This window comes from Herpailurus yagouaroundi, unplaced genomic scaffold, assembly GCF_014898765.1.
Source record: "Herpailurus yagouaroundi ecotype Mexico unplaced genomic scaffold, PumYag 139, whole genome shotgun sequence".
Classification (NCBI taxonomy): domain Eukaryota; kingdom Metazoa; phylum Chordata; class Mammalia; order Carnivora; family Felidae; genus Herpailurus; species Herpailurus yagouaroundi.
Window position 1 is genome coordinate 48,333,384 of NW_024412394.1, and position 19,229 is coordinate 48,352,612.

At 34.0% G+C, this 19,229-nt stretch overlaps 1 protein-coding gene across 1 annotated transcript in view; it reads right to left on the reverse strand.

Annotated features, from left to right (window-relative positions):
• Positions 1-19,229, reverse strand: part of RNGTT (RNA guanylyltransferase and 5'-phosphatase) — a 313,020-nt gene that overhangs the window by 131,843 nt on the left and 161,948 nt on the right. Inside the window, exon 13 of the mRNA XM_040474144.1 lies at positions 4,931-5,031. Within this exon, the coding sequence (XP_040330078.1) occupies positions 4,931-5,031 (101 nt within the window). The remainder of the gene's footprint in view (positions 1-4,930; positions 5,032-19,229) is intronic.

Below are 19,229 nucleotides of genomic sequence, written 5' to 3' on the forward strand. Positions count from 1 at the left end.
GAGAGAGAGAGAGAGAGAGAGAGAGAATATGAATCGCAAGCAGGCTCCAGGTTCAGTGTGGAGCCCAATGCAGGGCTCAATCTCACTACCTGAGGACCATGACCGAAGCCAAAATCAAGAATCAGATGCTCAACTTACCAAGCCACCCAGGTGCCTCTAAGCTTTTCAGTTTTAATAATTCACCTCCATTCATTTGTTCCCCTTTGCATGGTAAGTGCTTCCTGCAGTTACTATCTCTTCAACATATTTTTGCCTTTTCAGTTCTTTAATAACTGATTACAATTCTTCATATTAAATCAATTATGTTAAAATATTTGCTGTTTTTGTTTTTGACTATACCCAAATTGATGTATCTATTAACATCACATAACTATATGTGAATATAAAATCAAACAACAAAGTTGGATGGTAGGTCTGAGTTCAGTTTCAAACCTTTAAGAAAATCTTGTATCTCAACAGTCTGGACCAATTTATAAAAGACACTATTTAGAATGTTATCAGCAACTTTCCTAGAAACACATATGAAGATATAGATGGAGATCTCTCAAAAGATTTATACAATAAAAAAAAAAAAAAAACACTGGATATTTCCAATCTTCCTATTATAGGTGATAACTCAATATAATTCTTATACACACACCTTTTTGTATTTTTATGTTTATATATACAATTCACCATTTGATATTTCTTGAGTGTTTATTATATTCAAATCACCATGAACCACATAGGGGCGCCTGGGTGGCTCAGTCGGTTAAGTGTCCGACTGTTGATTTCAGCTCAGGTCATGATTTCCCGGTCTGTGGGACTGAGCCCTGAGCCCTCCTGCATTGGGCTCCCCACTGAGAGCACAGAGCCTGCTTGGGATTCCCTCTCTCCCTGCTCCTCCACACTCTCACTCACATTCTCTCTCTCTCAAAATAAATAAAAACTTTGAAGAAAGGAAATATGCGCTTTTAAATCAATTTTAATTAAAATAACAACAAACACTTAAATGCTTATCAGGTGCCATCTGTTCTAAAATATTTTACATATATTAGTTCATTTAATCCTTGTAAATCTCATGACTCCAATTTCTATTATATGAATGAGGAATATGAGGCACAGAAAAAAGGAGTGTGCTCAAGGTCACACAGCTAATAAGGATATTTAAACCCAGGCAGTCTAACTCTAGAATATGTGCTCTAAACTACAAGGCTATACAAATAATAAGCTTACTCCACTCACTATAAGTCATGGAGACTGTACTCAAGAGTTAGCAGTTTCCAGAATATAGACTACCTTCATAATCCTAGCTTTTCACACAATGACCACGGTTTTTGGTTGCAGATAAATTAATATAAACCCACAATATTTTCAAAATAACATATAGCTCTCAGATGAAAATCTATATAGTGTGCCTATAAAGTTAAACACAATGTAAATAACTGAGATATAGAGAAATTATTTAGGTCATGATAAATCAAAGTTAATGCACCCCAAATTTTCAGAAATGATACTAAAAGGAGTTAAATAAAAAGCAAATTTTAGGTTTTAATTGCCATTAACAGGGCATTCAACATAATGCATTTTTCTATTTGTATTAAATTTCAATCTCATAAGAATCTATACTATACCCACTTTATTACAGCAGCTGGAGACATTTTCAAGGATTGGTACTTGTATTCTATCTTTTAAGACATTCTACTCCATTCTATGCTTTAGATTAGATGAGCTTTTAGATTTAAAAATACTTACAAGTACAATCAAGAGAAGAAATGAGGTTGTCTGATGGTATTTTAATATCTTAGTGTCACTTCATTGGTCACATGCTGTGATTCTTACAATTTAGAGACCTAGCTATTCTCCTTTCAAACTATTACAGGCAGATTTCTTAAAATGCTCTCTAACATACTGCATCTAACATAAGCATTAGATACAAGCTCATTTATTTAGTGGAAACTGCTATAACACATAACATTCTTTATGTTAAAAACCCATATTACTCTGGCTAACTGAATATTACATGTTTTATGTAATAGTTATCACACCATTATTTCATATTAAATAAATACCCTATTTTTGAAAACTGACACCCATGTTTTATAAATAAATTATGTACCTACACCAATGTAACTTCCATATTCCCATCATAAAATCACCTTCAATGCTGACATTCTGATGTTTTAAAAATGCACTAGGATCGGGGCGCCTGAATGGCTCAGTCAGTTAAGTGTCCGACTTTGGCTCAGGTCATGATCTCGCCGTCCGTGAGTTTGAGCCCCACATCAGGCTCTGTGCTGACAGCTCAGAGCCTCGAGCCTGTTTCAGATTCTGTGTCTCCCTCTCTCTCTGACCCTCCCCCGTTCATGCTCTGTCTCTCTCTGTCTCAAAAATAAATAAACGTTAAAAAAAAAATAAAAAAATAAAAGATGCACTAGGATCAAAATTAAATCCTTTTCTTTTTCGGTAAGAAGACATTGAAAAATAGCTAAAATTTTAAAAGAACAAAATGTACATTAAAAAATACTAAGAACAAAGCAAAACTGGGATGACAAACTACTAAACTGAATTCCATTCTGCTGTATTCAAATGCAGTGGACAACTGCAAGGAAACAGTTGTTTCCTTGCTACTTAGAAAATGGACATTCTATATATGGCCTCATGTAGCTTTTTAAGTGCTAACAATTATGACCCATAAAAAGCAAAACAAAATAATTTTTCAAAACTCAAAAAAAATCAATAAAACACACACAAGGGTTTATACTCCTTAACTCTGTATTATAAATATAGTATTAGACAAAATAGAAAACTAAGTAATAAAGCAATTTAAAATTTTTTATTTTACCTTTGTACTCATATTTCATGAGAACCATATTCATCTATGTCTTTTATGGGAAAAAATGATGCAGGCAGCCTATCAGAATCAATCCCTCAGCTTCCACTGCTAGAAGTGAAGCAGTCTTCCAAAAGGCATTTCCGAAAAACATATCAGGCCTACACTTGGCTTGCAGGACTATCGACATACAGGTTCCAGAATTTACTGGCAACTCAGAATATCTGTACACCAGATACTTTGTCGAGAAGAATGATCTTGAATTTAATACTTATTAATACTTATCCAAAGATTTTATACATATCGTTTGGGGCAATTTCAAAAAATTGATTGATAAGATTTAATTATCAATATTAATAATTAATAGCATATTAATATAAAGCATTTTTATAATGTTGATTAACAACAAAAACAAAATGTTAATGATTAACATTAATTGGTATATTAATATTGTTTCCCAAGGATTAAATAAGAGAAATAATGTTTAGGTAAGTACTGATAAGAAGTAAACTCAAGGTTATCCTTTCTCACAAAGAATCTGGTATACAGATATTCTGGGTTGCCATGTTATTTCTTTTATCTACTCTTTGATTATATATATATTCCATACAGTCCTATATAGTCTTATAAATACATATATTCCATACCATCCTATAAATAGTTAAAAACTCATCTGTCCTTGGATAAACTCAGACCAATACAGAGTGAAATACTTCCAAGAAACAGTATTTGGGGCCCCAGATAATTGTTCTAACTAAACTATACTATATACTAAGTCACAAACTCTTATTTAAGGATGTAAAATATTAAATACCCTTATTTTATGAAAATTGACACTCATATCATTTATTACACTCCCTTTTTTTACTTAGGATTCACCACACTGCACAGTATCCTTCATCTAAAAATGCACAGTCTTGTGGCACCTGGGTGGCTCAGTCAGTTAAGTGTCTGACTTCAGCTCAGGTCATAATCTCACAGTTTGTGAGTTTGAGACCTGAGTCAGGATCTGTGCTGACAGCTCAGAGCCTGGAGCCTGCTTTGGACTCTGTGTCTCCCTCTCTCTCTGCCCCTCCCCTGCTCGCTCGCTCTCTCTCTCTCTCTCTCTCTCTCTCTCTAAAACAAATAAACATTTAAAAAAATAATACCAAGAGCACACTTTACACACTGTATGTTAGCCAATTTGACAATAAATTATATTTTGAAAGAAAGAAAGAAAGAAAGAAAGAAAGAAAGAAAGAAAGAAAGAAAGAAAGATGGGACTAACCACATTTCTTTAAAATAAATAAATTAATAATAATAAATAAATAAAAATGCACAGTCTCTTAAGAAACTTTATCTTCTGGAGTCTGGATTCATATAACTGATCCTTTGTTCCATTAGCTACAAAAAACAAATCTGTAGTTTACCTTTGGCAAGCAAAAAGGATTCCATAGCATGTACTGGTAACCTTTTCATCCTTTTGTCACTGTTATTTACTTTATGATTTCCTTGATCAAACATTACTTACTTTGTTGTTATATATTTATTTAACATCATAAAAATTTGTGGAACAAGGTGAAATGAAACAAGGAATTCTAAAATAGCAACCAATAAAGTCATATAAGGAAGATTAACCAGTAAATGAAAAAAAACACCTAATGAACATTATGAAAAATCCTAATGAAAATCAACAATTAAAACCTGACCCTAATAAACTATGGATAAACGTTTGCTATGTAAACGCAAGCATGAAGTCGTTTCTTTCAAAGTAAAAAGGGCTTACCTCAAAACATTTAGTTATAATAACAATGATCATATCTTACTTTTATAATTCACTTGACAGGATTACTTAAGTGAAATCTATTTTCACTTTTACAATTTAACAAAGTTCATTTTTTATATGAGAAATATCTGTACTTTTAAAGACCAAAATTAGTAAAGTTTAAAGGATGCTACAAAACATTACTAGCTCTAATAGCTGAAAATCAGATGCAGAGGTATTATACATACATTGTAAAATAAAGTATTTCACTTTTGCAGAGGGAGGGTAAAGTATATGTAAAATATCCAGTAAACAGTGAAGCCTTATACAAACAGTATTATTTCATGTAAAAATGGTGGGAAGTGCATACTTACCCTTCTCCTCCCATTCTTGTTATCTTTAGGCGAAAATCCACAGAATTCAAACTAGGAGGCTTCCATTTCAAAATATCATCACATCGACCAGGTTTATATTTCTAAAGTGAATTAAATGACCGTGATTAATAACAAGCTAAAAAATAAACATATCAACTACTTTTTATAGTATGCTTTGTATTTTCTTAAACTGCAATACAGCTGATATACAATGTTATATTAATTGCAGGTGTACAACGTAGAAGTCTGACAATTCTACACATTACACACTACTCACCACAGTAAGTGTATTCATCATCTGTTGCCACACAAAGTTATTACAATATTATTGCCTATGTTCCCTATGCTGTACATTTCATCCTCATTACTTATTTATTTTATAATTGGAAGTTTGTGACTCTTAATCCCTTTCAATTACTTCTTATTAAGCAAAACCACTACTTCTTTTCTAAATGTAAGTTTTATCTTAACTGATGAGCGAAGCTAGTTACTGACCTTCTTAGTGACAACCTTTCTCCTTTTCCTGCCAAAGTATGCAGACCCTTATTTGTGAAAGTCCATAAAAAGAATGAAACCTGTTATTCTCTCCAATCCTTCTAAAACTGGATAGGAAGTTTGATAGTTTAAAAAAACAAAAACAAAAACTGTTTTTTTCTTGTTCAGCTTTACTGTGGCATAATTTACAATGAATAAAGTTAACCAGTGAATTTTAACGCATGGATTCAATCCACTTAAAAATTTCATAATTTGTGCTGCCTTTTGTGCCCTCTTTAAGGAATCTTTGCACATCCTAAGACTGCTACAATTTTCTTAGAAAATTTTACCATTTTAGCTGTTATTTGGGGGTATAAGACCCATCTGAGGTTAATTTATTTACATAGTATGAAGTAAGGGACTAGGTTCATTGGCATATGGATGTCAAATCAATACAGGGCCATTTGTTGAAAAGATTATCTTTCCTCCCTGAGTTGCCTTGGCACCCTTGTCAAAAATTAACCACTTACAGCTACAGATATATGTCTATTCTCACTAATCTGTTACACTGAATAATATGACTTTCCTCCCACTAACAGCACACTGTCTCAACTACTGTGACTTTATAATAATTTTGAAATCTAGTTGTGTAAGTCCTTAAACTTTGATCTTTTTCCAAACTCTCTTAGCTAATGTTTTATTTATATTTCCACATAAATTTGGGGCACCTGGGTGGCTCAGTTAAGTGTCCGACTTCGGCTCAGGTCATGATGTTGCAGTTCGTGGGTTTGAGCCCTGCATCAGGCTCTGTGCTGACGGCTCAGAGCCTGGAGCCTGCTTCGGATTCTGTGTCTCCCTCTCTCTCTGCCCTTCCCCCACTCACGCCCCGTCTCTCGCTCAAAAACAAATAAACATTAAAAAATTTTTTCCACATAAATTTTAAAATCAGCTTGTCAATTCCTATGAAAAATAAGTCTACTGGGATTTTAATTAATATTGCACTGAATCAAAAGGTCAATATAGGGAGATATGACATTTGAACAACACTGAAACTTCCAATTCATGAACATTGCAAATCTGTTTATTTAGGTCTTCCAAAATTTTTTTCAGCAATGTTTTCTGATTTTCAGTATATAAATCATAACACAATTTTTGTTAAATTCATTCCTAGTAATTTAATATCTGGGTAGGATTATCAATACAAAAAATCAGATGTGTTTCTATAACAAACAATCAAAAAAGGAAAGTAATTCCATTTACAGTAACATCTAAAAGAACAAAATACCTAGGAATAAATTTAACCAAGGAAGTAAATGATCGTATACTGAAAACCAGAACATTACCGAAAAAGTTAAAGAACTAAAAATGGGAAAACATTCCGTATTCATAGATAGTGTGATATTGTGATCTACAATAAGAAATAAACATTTGGTCTTTGTCCCATTTCTAGTACAAAACTCCTAAAACCCTTGGAATTCCCTAAACAAGGCGAGCAATAGAGGTCTTTTGTCCTGTCAATTGAAGTAGATTTTGGAAAGCACTTAACATTGAAGGCTGGTTGCCAGAGCAGCCAACCAAGTGATTACCGGGTAGGAATTTTCAGTGCCACTCCCCCAACTTCTGAGAAGGAAAGAAGGGCTAGAGGTAAGATTCAGCCACCAATGGCCACTGATTTAATCAGTTGGCCCTATCTAATGAGGCTTCCTTAAGAAAACTAAAAAAAGAGGGTTCGGAGAGCTTCCAGACTGGTGACCATGTGAAGACTCAGGAAGAGTGGCAAGCATGGAAATGGCATGAAAACCCTGTGCCCCTTCCCCAGTCCTTGTCTATGCACTGATTCCACCCAGCAAATTAATCAAACCTGAGGGGGGGTCATGGGAACCTCTGATTTATAGCCAGCTGGTCAGAAGTACAGGTGATAACCTGGGCTTGCAACTGGCATCTGAAGGTAGGTTGAGGAGGCAGCAGTGTTGTAGGACACAGCCCTCAATCTGTGGAATTTGACACTACCTCCAGGTGTCAAATTTGAGCTGAACTGTTGTACACCCAGCTGGTGTCCTAGAATTGCTTATTGATGTGGGGAACCCCCACATACACACTGGAATTGGCCTCAGAATACCAATGTAGGAAGGCTTACTATTGCTAAGATGTCAATACTACCAAAGCAATCTACAGATTTAATGCAATCCCTTTCAAAATTCCAACAGCCTTTTGTACCTCAAATTCGTAAGGAATTACAAGAGACCCAGAAAAGCCAAAATAATCTTGAAAAGAGAACAAACAAAGTTGGAGGATTCACACATCCCAGTTTCAAAGCTTGGTACAAGGCTACTTGTAAACAGAGATACTGGCATAAAAGTAGACATACAGACCCAACGGAAAAGAATTGAGAGTACAGAAATAAACCTATACATCAATAGCCAACTGATTTTTTTAAGAAGAATGCAAAGTCTGTTCAATGGGGAGAGAATATTCTCTTCAACAAATGATGCTGGGATAGCTAGATTTCCACATGTAATATAATGAAATTGGACTGCTTTGTCCCACCATATAAAAACTAAGTAAAACTGGACCAAGGACCTAAATATAACAACTAAAACCATACAACTCTTAAACAAAAGCATAGGGATAAATTTTTATAATCTTAGATTCTTAGGTATGATACCAAAAGCACAAGCAATAAAAGAAAAAATAGGTAAATTGGACTTCAAATTACAAAACTTCTGTGCATCCTAAGACATTATCAAGAAAGTAAAAAGACAACTTACAAAATGGGGAAAATATGCAAATCATATACCTAATAAAGATTTAATATCTAAAATATATAAAGAATTCCTACAACTTAATAACCAAAGACAACCCAATTTAATACTGGCAAAGAATCTGAATAGACATTTCTACCCAGAACATATAAAATGTCCAATAAGCCCATAAGGAGATGCTTACTATCATTACCCATGAAAGAAATGCAAAGCAAAACCACAATGAGATACCTACTAGGGTGACTATCACCAGGGGAAATAACTAGTGTTGGAGAGGATAAAGAGAAATTAGAACCCACATACATTACTATAAGGAAGATAAAATGATGCAGCCACTAAAGATAACAGTTTGGTAGTTCCCCAAAAAGCTAAACACACATTTACCCTATGATTCAACAACCCCACTATTAGGTACACAGCCAAAAAACAAACAAAACAAAAACAAACAAAAAACTGAAAACACAGCCCCAAAAAACTGAAAACAGGGACTCAAACAGATACTTATATGTGAATGTTCAGTGTAGCATTATTCACAGTAGTCAAAAGATGAAAACCTATGTTCCATCACTATAAGAATGGATAAACAAAATACGGTATGTATACTCGATAGAATATTATTCAGCCATAAAAAGGAATGGAATTCTAATGCATGCTACAAAAAGAATGAACCTCGAAAACACCATTACAAGTGAAATAAGCCAGACACAAAAGTATAAAAGTTGTATAACTCCACGTATAGGAAATATCCAGAGTAGGCAAATTCATGGCAACAGAAAGTAGATTAGAGGTACCAAGAGCTGGGGTGGGAAAAGGTGAGCTCTCACTTAATGGTTACAGAATTTCTGTTTGGGGTGATGTAAAAGTTTTGGAAATAGTAGAAATAGTTGTAGAACACTGTCCATGCAGTTAACGAGATTACAGGAAAAATAAGTGCTTTAAATGTATTCTGGCAACACAGTAAGAAAATATTTTAGTTAAGTGAATTAAGAACTGATTATAAAGGAATGATCATTGTAAGCCTTGACAAATGGGTAATATTCACTTATGCAGACTTATAGCATGAAGTAAATACAAATAAAACACAGGAGTAGAAAAATATTAGGATCTACTGAAGGAGAGGCAAGTATGTCTACAGGGAGTGGAGCCATATTATGAGAAAGATATTCACTGGGATGGAAAAATTGCTAAGTGTTCTCATTACAAATATTTTTCTTAAATATAAAAGTCAAACTGCATTCTAACACAGTTTTAAAAATTTGAGAAAAACTGCAAAAACCCTAGTCACAGGATTAGTTATTTCAAACATAAGTCCAGGGGCACCTGGGTGGCTAAATTGGTTAAGCATTCGACTTCAGCTCAGGTCATGATCTCATGGTTCATGGGTTCGAGCTCTGCATCGGGCTCTGTGCTGACAGCTCAGAGACTGGAGTCTGCTTCAGATTCTGTGTCTCCCTTTCTCTCTGCCCTCCCCCACTCATGCTCTGTCTCTCTCTCTCTCTCTCTCTCTCTCAAAAATGAATAAACGTTAAAAAAAAAAAAAAAACTTCAAACCGAAGTCCATACAACATCAAATTTAGTAAAACTTATTGTACTAACAAAGACAAACCATTGGAGCTGATATTAAAGATATTTTATCTATAGCAAATTTAAAAATATATGCTATTTCCCCCAAGTCTTATGTTTAAACATGAATGAATATAAAATCAAATATATAATATTTCAGTGGAAGTTTCATGCATTTATTTGCCCTGAGAGATTCACTTAGGTAACATACATCTTTCAGAATGATCACAAATAAATCTCTTTAGACTTATTGAATATAATATTTTTAAAAATGCCAAAACTGCAGAATTTTCCAGTTGTCAACCCATTAATGAGAAGACTCTGATAAAATTCAGTCTTTCTTTCTAATAAAGCATACCTGACAGAAATGTCATCGACCTTTTAGTGAGAGTGGTTCACTGTGGTAGTGAGGGGTAAAAAAAGAGCAAGGGAAGAAAGGAAAGTCAGCATCCATCTCAACCCCATTCACGACCTCAGCCAGAGAATGTCAGACAAACCATCATTTACTTCTGTTCTCTATTTATGAGCATGAGTATGAGACTACTTAGAAACCAATACCAATCTAAGTTACTAAATGCAGGAAAGGTTGTGTACAGTTTTAAAATATTTCATAACAGGTAGCTAATGACCAATTCTAAAAAGAATCTGAATATATAATGTTATTTGTATAATAAATATTAAATATCCTTCACATTCTTCTCTCTGGAAATCAAGAGCCAAACTTGAATCTAATGAGAAAACAGCATGTACTAATTCTGTTTTTACATAGCGATAATTCATAAACTTAAGTCATTCCTCATCTCCTTGCACACCAAACCATTTATATTCATTTGAAATACTAGACTTGATATTATTGGGAATTCAAAGCACCTTTATGAAAATTAATGAAATTCATATTAATAAATTTTAGAAAAATATGGTAGTTCTCAATTACTGAATGTAAATTCTACAATGACAGATTCCATGAATAAAATGTATTTAAATACTTATTAGAATGTAAATTCTACTCCAGCAAAAATCGTATCTAATTCTGTGCCTACAAAACACCTAGTACAATGCTCAACAAATACTTAATAAAAATTTGCATTTTATTGTGCTAAACTTTTAAATTCATTACAAAATATTAGTCTCAGTATATTTAGGTTTACTTTTTAAATAGAATTTAGATTATGAAATGACTTAGATTAGCAATATTTGTGAAAGTTTAGGTGCATCAATCACTACCAAAAAATCCTTTTTTCATGATCCCCAAAATGATAAGGGCAAAGATATTATATAATACAGGGACTTAGTCTTTTAAAATTAAATATTTATGAGTTACCCAACTTAAAATACAGAATCTTGCTGAACTATAAACATGGATACAAAAACTTTTTTTCAAGCTACAATTTTCAGTGTTTAATTAGGGAGTAATGCATTTTAATTTCATTAAATTCACCAGCATGTATCTAGATTTAAATAATTATTGAACCTATATTTAACTGATACATATTTAGTTCTATAGAAATAAATCTGGTTTTAGCAGGTAAGCTGTGAAGTACAAAATTGGGGGTAGATTATGTCTGAATGCAATCACCGATATAACCCAAGATATCTATCATCCTCTTAAAGAAAAAATGTAATGGATACAAATTCAGAAACAGAGTAAAAGATGTTTGGGAAAGTATTTATCAAATGAGAACAGAACCTGGCGTAGAGGTAGAGGATGGCCATATGCCAAACAGAAGTCTCTAAAACAGGGATAAAATGAAATGGAGGCATAAGTGATATATTAGTTGGATAAAGCTGCAGTTCTCAGCTAGGGGTGATTCTCCCCCACTTTCCGCACCTCCATATTTGGCAATGCCTGCGTTTTTGGTTGTCACACTAAGGAGGGGTAGGGAGTGCTGCTGCCATCTAGTGGGCAGAGACCAGAGATGTTTCTAAACCTAAAACCTGCAGGGCAGCTGCCCACAACAAAGAACTATCCAGCCCAAAATGTCAGTGGTACCAAAGTTGACAAACTCTAATGTAAAGGAAGCTGACAGTAATAACAGCAAAGAGGAGAAGACATTTATTTCCTTTTTGCCTCTACTAACTACTAACTTCATGATTTTAAGAAAGTTCAAAGTGGGACTTTATCTATCTTGCTTGTAAAAATGCAGGAATAGCATTGTTTGCCTAAAATGGTATCTAGACCAGAGATACCTAATACTATGCAGCCCTATGCTACTCTATGATTCCCACTAGTAAAATGTGAGCAGTTATGTTATCATATTCCATCTAGGCCCCACACTGAAACCTGAGGCATAATGCCTTCTTCACAAGGATCACACCCTGAAGCTAAGAAAGATCCCTGGCCTTACTATATTAATTTTATTTTGATTACTGTTCTAGCATTTAGTTTTAAGGAAAACAGAAGAAATCCTATCTGGTACTGCTACTGGATACAGGAGTAAAACAACTCCAGACTTAGTGACTTGGTTATTTGTCCATGTTTCATGGAGAAGCAAATAGCAAATATCCATTGTACAAAATCAAGACATATAAATACCCTATATGGGAGAAAAGTCATTCAGTCAACACACAGTACTTAGAGTATGTGCCCAGTTATCATACTAGTTGGAGAAGATAGAAAGACTAACAAGACAGTGAGCTCAACCACAATGAGGCTTCTGAACTTGTCATTTGAGTGTAAAATTATTAGAGAATTGTAACAATTTCTTGGTTTATTCAGATTGGAAAAATTACCCAAAAATATTTTCAGATTACTATTTCTGCTTATTCACAAGTCTAATTAATTTCTTCTTGCTATTGTTGTAAACCTGTGGCTAATGAAACAATTTTTGAAAAAAAAATACAGTTATACAAAGACTTCTGAAACTTCAGCTTTAACTTCTGTATCTGGGCAGTTCCATAGAACTACAGTGATTTTAAAATTTAGCCAATAAGGAAACTGGGATAAAGGTGGGTTAAATTAAAATAGCCAATTAATATCAAGACCAGTTAATTGACCTGAATAAGAATACTAGAGAAATGAGCAGACCTGAAAACATGCAGTAAACTCCCTCTTTACAGATAAACAAAATGACAACCAGACTGGTTACAACTTGTCCAAAACACTCCCAAATTGAAGTAATGCAAAAATCTTCATACCATTAACAAAATAAAATGTATCATTTGTCCAAAAGCAAATGATGAAAGGTTGAAAAGGGTAGATTAAATGATCTCATGAGTTGAGATTATAAAACTGTTCCAAAGGAAACCAATTTTAAGTCAGTGGTTTTCTAATTACTCTAGTTTTGTGCAGGGGGATGAGTAGGAGGAGAAAGCAACTGGCAAGTGGCCTGGATAGTGGGGAAAAGACAGCTCAGAGAACCTAATAAACTTCTTCAGCATCTAACCATTTAGCTCATACTACCCGTGAAAACCTACTAAGCCAAGTATCTAGACCTATCTTCAGCATGGGCCTAAATCTCCTAGGGCACCCTGATCCTCTCTCTGGGCCCACTAAAGTATCTCCACTCCTCCATCAGTCTGCACTCTCTCACCTCATACACTGTAATGTAATGTGCCGCTATTTCAAGTTTCTCCATAGAATGCAGGTGCTTTATCCATTTTTATTATTTCTAAAACTCAGCAATGTATATGACATATAGTAAGCACCCAGTTTATTAGATGAAGGAATGAGCTAATAGATTCCACAACTCCAGGTTAATACCCACTTAATACCTAAGATTATTGTCATATGGTAAAAAATTCCATTAGCTTTTAGACCTAGCAGACTCACAAAGTTTCTCCTTTTCTCTGGTAGACACAAGTCTAAATAAAAGCAGTCTACTGATAGATGATCAAATTCTAGATACAAGTAATACCTGCAGCCTAGTGACTTTTATACATCAACTAAGTTAACCACTTTTTTGCTAATTTATACTACATAATATCACTAAAATACTTTTCTATGCTTCTAGCATTGGTATGAAGAATTGCTATGACACACAGTGCTCTCAGATGGAGGGCAGATAATTTAGTTAAAAAAGGCAACCGGAGTAATTCTGCCCTCCTGTCGAAACTTTAGTTTAAGAGAACAATTCAATTTCTTTATAAAACAGTGATTTAATAAATCTGGCTTTAAAACAACTCCAAGAGTCCCAATTATCTCAGGAAGCAAAGAAGCTCTCAAAAACTTCATAAGAAAAATAATTTTATAATTTTATGTTACATTACTGAACATGGAAACACACACACACATACTCCTTAAAAGAGAGATGACAGAAAGCAAAGAATAGCAAAGAAAACACATACACAGATAGAGGTATCACACAACAGGGCATGGTAGACAGGGAATGGAAAAAAAAATCAATATATATTACTACATAGGCTTATTCTGCTTCATTAAAAACCATCAGAGAAACATTAACATTAAACATTTATCAGAGGTTTTAAAAAACTGTCTATTAAAGTCATATGGGGTAAATTTCAACATCAGAATCAATTTTGAATATACATTCTTCAAGTATCTATTCTCTGCCCTTTTTTACAGTTATTCACAGCATATAATCCACTCCTTTAAAGCTCCAAGTACACCCACAATAAAAGTTACCTCTAAATCTTCATCTGTAGTCCAAGCCAAGTGTTCGCTTGAGGTGTGGGGTGGGCAGCAGGGTGCTGTCCTGTGCATCATAGAAGGTTTAGCACCATCCCTGGCCTCTGCTCACTGATACCAGCACCAACAACCACCCCCTTTCAGTTGTGCTAATGAAAAATGTCTCCAGACACTGTCATATGTCATCTAGTGAGTGAAATGGCCCCAGTTGAGAACCACTGGTCTAGAGTATGCATTCACTCTTTTTCTTTTCTAGCAAATATCTATTGATCAACTAGAAGGTCTGTGTCAACCTCTGCTAGAGGCCAGAGAGATGAAGGTAATGTGGGTTTTCAGACAAATAAGCAATTAAAACAGATTGTGAGTTTTATGAAATGTGCAGTTCAGAGCTGTAACGGCAGGAAAAAAGAAGATATAACATATAATCAAAACGATCAAGAAGCTTCCCAGAGGAAGTGAAATTTAAACAGAAGAGTTATAGGGGGGGTGCCTGGGTGGTTCGATCGGTTAAGCGACCGACTTCAGCTCAGGTCATGATCTCACAGCTAGCTCGTGGGTTCGAGCCCCGTGTCAGGCTCTGTGCTGACAGCTCAGAGCCTGGAGCCTGCCTTGGATTCTGTGTCTCCGTCTCCCTCTCTGCCCCACCCCCACTCGTGCTCTGGCTCACTCACTCGCTTGTGCGCTCTCTCTCTCTCTCTCTCTCTAAAATAAATAAACATTAGGGGCGCCTGGGTGTCTCGGCTGGGTGTCCAACTTCGGCTCAGGTCATGAGCTCACTGCGGGTTCAAGCCCCGCATCAGGCTCTGTGCTCACAGCTCAGAGCCTAAAGCCTGCTTTGGATTCTGTGTCTCCCTCTCCTGCCCCTCCCCTGCTCATGCTCTGTCTGTCTCTGTCTCTCAAAAATAAATACACGTTAAAAAAATTTTTTTAATAAATAAACATTAAAAAAATTTTTTTAAGCAGAGAGTTATAGGGAAAAAGAAGGAGTGTAAGCACAAACAAGAGAAAGTACAGTGAGACATTCAGAATGTATACAAAACACAGCACCTAATATTCACCCTCTGAGAACCTACTATGGTATAGGTACCAAAAATATCAATGTGAAGGAGATCAATGTGGCCTTTGCTTTCATGGTACTTATAGTCCAGTTAGGAAAATATGAATTCTTAAAATAACTAAAAATCACAGTATGGTGTGAAATGCTTTGGAATCAACAAGAGTTCTGTGGCAGCTGGGGAGAGTCGCACTCACCTAGCTGGAACTGGCTTTCCCAAACAAGCAAAACACCTAATGTGACATTCAAAGGATGAATGGGAGTAATACAGGAAAGAAAAAAACAGTTTGAGGCAGAAGAAACAGCTTGTATAAATATGTGCTCATTATAGAATACTTCAGTTTGCAGCTTTTACAAAATCAACCGGTCTACCAGCAGAAAGAGCCACTAAAGTTATCACCGAAGTTCAAAAGGAAAATAATTTTTTTTTTCATTCTAAATGGACAGAATGCATCCTTTCAAATACTTCCTTCTAAAATTCTGAATTGTCACAAGCATAAGAGATGGGAGATGTCAAAAATAAGCCCTATCTTGTTGCTGACCCCAGTATGTCCCCAGATGCTAAAATTAGAGCATTAACAAAATATATATTTAAAGATACAGAGGAACAAATTCTGAAAAGCAAAGTGAAAAATAACATGCTACCTTATGTTATTATGTATTAACATATGTGTAATTGAAATTGAAAAGTTAAATTAAAAACTAACATTAACAGATAACAAGAAGGGAGGACATGTGAGAGGGAGGCTTTCTTCTATGTATTATTATTTTTTTTTACTACATGTTAAAATTTCTGTATTGTCTGGTTAAAAATTAAAAATATACCACTGTAAAACACAATTTTTAAAAAGTATCTGCCATTAACATTTCAACACTAAACCTAAGTTATCCATAAAAAAAAAACTAACCTTAATTCATTGTGTTTAATATGTATCATTTATACGAACACTGATTTTGTACATTATATATTTACCTATTGGAATTCACTAATTCATTCATTTTTGTTAACTCCTTATTTATATTTACTTCCCCTTGCTCTGCTACCAATATGTCATCATTAGCAGTGTCTTTTAGTTGTACAATAACATTATTTATCTATATTCAACTGAGACTGATTACGAATTATTCACCTTTAGCTGTTTATTTTGTCAACAAAATTCAAGGGAAGTGAAATATCTTATTTATTAAGAAAACTAGAAGAAAACAAAGCAAGCTAAGAATATTTTACTGCATTCTAAAAGTTGAAAAAGGAAAAAAATTAAAAATAAACAAGGTGTATTTTCTTTCTTGGCACTTCACTATCACAGTTCTTTGGATATTATTATATTTTTCAGTAAAAAATAACACATTTTGAGAAAAGATAGAATGACACTTTTCCAGTCTGCCAGGAAACAGAGCCCTTCTTCAAATGAAGACCTATCAAAATATGCAAGCAAATGTCATGGCAACAGAAGCTCTCACCATGGTAACATCATCTCTGCTTCAGAGGAAAACCACTCTAATTCGTCATGTACTCCAAGACAAGGCATTAGACTAATTCCAATTTTCATTTTACAATCTATCCATAACATTCAATATACCTGGCAGCAGTAAAGGTTTAATAAAAACATTAATATTTCACAAGAAAGCAATATTAAAATCAAAGCTGACTCAATTTACATGCAAACTGATTAATGCCAGATACAAAATCAAGCTGACCCACCTTACAGAAAATCAAGATAGTGATGAAAACAAAAAAAAAAATTGTTATCACGACAGCTTAAGAGTAAATACTCTTGACTCAATATGGGAACAATTATATGTTTAATATTCACAGTATAGCTGGTAGATAAAGAAAAGCCTTTTTTAAAAATAAAACAGAATTTTTATTATTTTTATTATTACTACTATTTTGCAATTCATTATATATTTGTTTTTATTTCCGTGATGGATTATTAATGGCACAAAAATTCTTACTTAGAAACATGAGTCTCCAGATGACAAAAGTAAAATCAAATATGAATTTTAAAAGGCTAGAAATTAATCAGTTACTACCATGAATAAAATTTTACTATGCTACGTAAATCATTAAAATCTTGTAAGAGCCAGTTAACAAGTATTATCAACTTTGTAAATTAAATTAAAAGATCTTATAGCCGTCAAGTAAAATAATTTACTACCTATAGCATATTAAAATGCCAAGTCATTTTAAAATATTTATTTTTAGATGACAAACCACAAAAGGTTAGCAATTCAAACTGTCAATAAAATCATAAAACTGAAAACCTTGTATATGAGTCTAATAAAACCTAACTGGTTTATGGTATAGACTAATAATCAGATGATCACTTCAGTTTGATCAAAGTTTGAACCTCAACCCTTAAAAATACATAGGTTTATATTAAAATAAATAGCTAATTTTTTCTTTGAAGAAAATACCCATTTTCTCTCAAAATATTTAAATATTTTATCAAACAGCTTACATATGAAATTTTTAAAAACCATGTTCGTGAATAAAGTAATATAAGTAAGTCACCTTTAAGTAAAAATCAGTTATTTTTACATCAACAGCAAAGCATATGGGGAAACGAATAAGCAGCATGTGATAAAGAAGAGAGTAAACTGCCTTCAAATCTAATTTTGGTCATTAAATTGAGAGTAAGGGGAAATCACTAGAGAGAAAGAAGATCACTCTAGATGCAACAAGAAAAAAAGACTGAAGGGAGACAAAGTGAATGTTGCAGGACCAGTCAGGATGCCACAGCAGCTGACCGGGCAAGAGGCAACAAATGGTAAGTCAGATTAGAGCCATGGTAGTGGTTATGGAGAGAAAAGGGAATAATTTATGAGATATTTAGGTGATAAAGCAGGAAGATTGGCAAGACTTGGACGTGGATTAGAGGGATGAAAGAGGGGAAGATGTCAAAGATGACATCTAGATTTCTCATTTAAGAAGCTGCATTTAAGTAAGTGGGGGTAGGAAATGCTGGGAAAGGAAAGGTGTTTACAGTTTGCATATTTGCTTGTTTCTGAAAAATTCAAAAGGCAGTATCAAGGTAGGCAATTAGATAAATATACATGGAGTGTAAACAGAAATTAAAGTCTGGCTTATAGGAAATAACTAAAGCCATGAGTGCAGATGAGATTTCTAGGGAGAGAGCAGAGAATGAGAAAAAAATGAAGGTCCAGGACACTGAGCCTTGAGAAAGTCCAAACTTCAATGATTAGTAGAAAACGAAGAACTTGAATGAGATGGAGGAGAAATAGTATGACTAGAAGAAATTAGGAACATGTGGTGTCATAGAAGCCATGAGAGTACTTCCAAAAACAGTGCTGAAAAATAAAATGAGCTGAAAAATAATCTTGTTTTGCAATGAAGAGAGATTATCAAAAAAGCAAATGATTCAAATGATATTTACTAAGGCAAAGCCCTTTTAAAAATACAATCTTATCCAAAACTACAATATACAAAAGAAATAAGTCGGAGCTGCTATGACGTAAACACAATGCTTACCTAGTAACCTATCCCTCCATGTGATCCCGAGGTAGTTCACAGAAAACAACAATTTTGGAAATTAGTGTTTTGAAACCATTGGGCTAATCTTGGAAGTATCTTTTCATCTCAGATTTTCTAGAATTATATAAACAATTTAATCTACTTTGTTTAAATTGAGGCTTTCACAATAATTAATGGCTGCTCTGTGTTTTAGTAAATATCAGATACTGGTGTATTCCTTTATAATCACAAAAAAATACTCTAAGCTCTATTTTCCTGAACACACCATTAATTAACTTTGCTTTCCTTTTTCTTATAAAAATAATAGACTACGTGAAACACAGAACATTAAATGAAATGGTAAGGAAACTTTCCTCTAAGCTGGT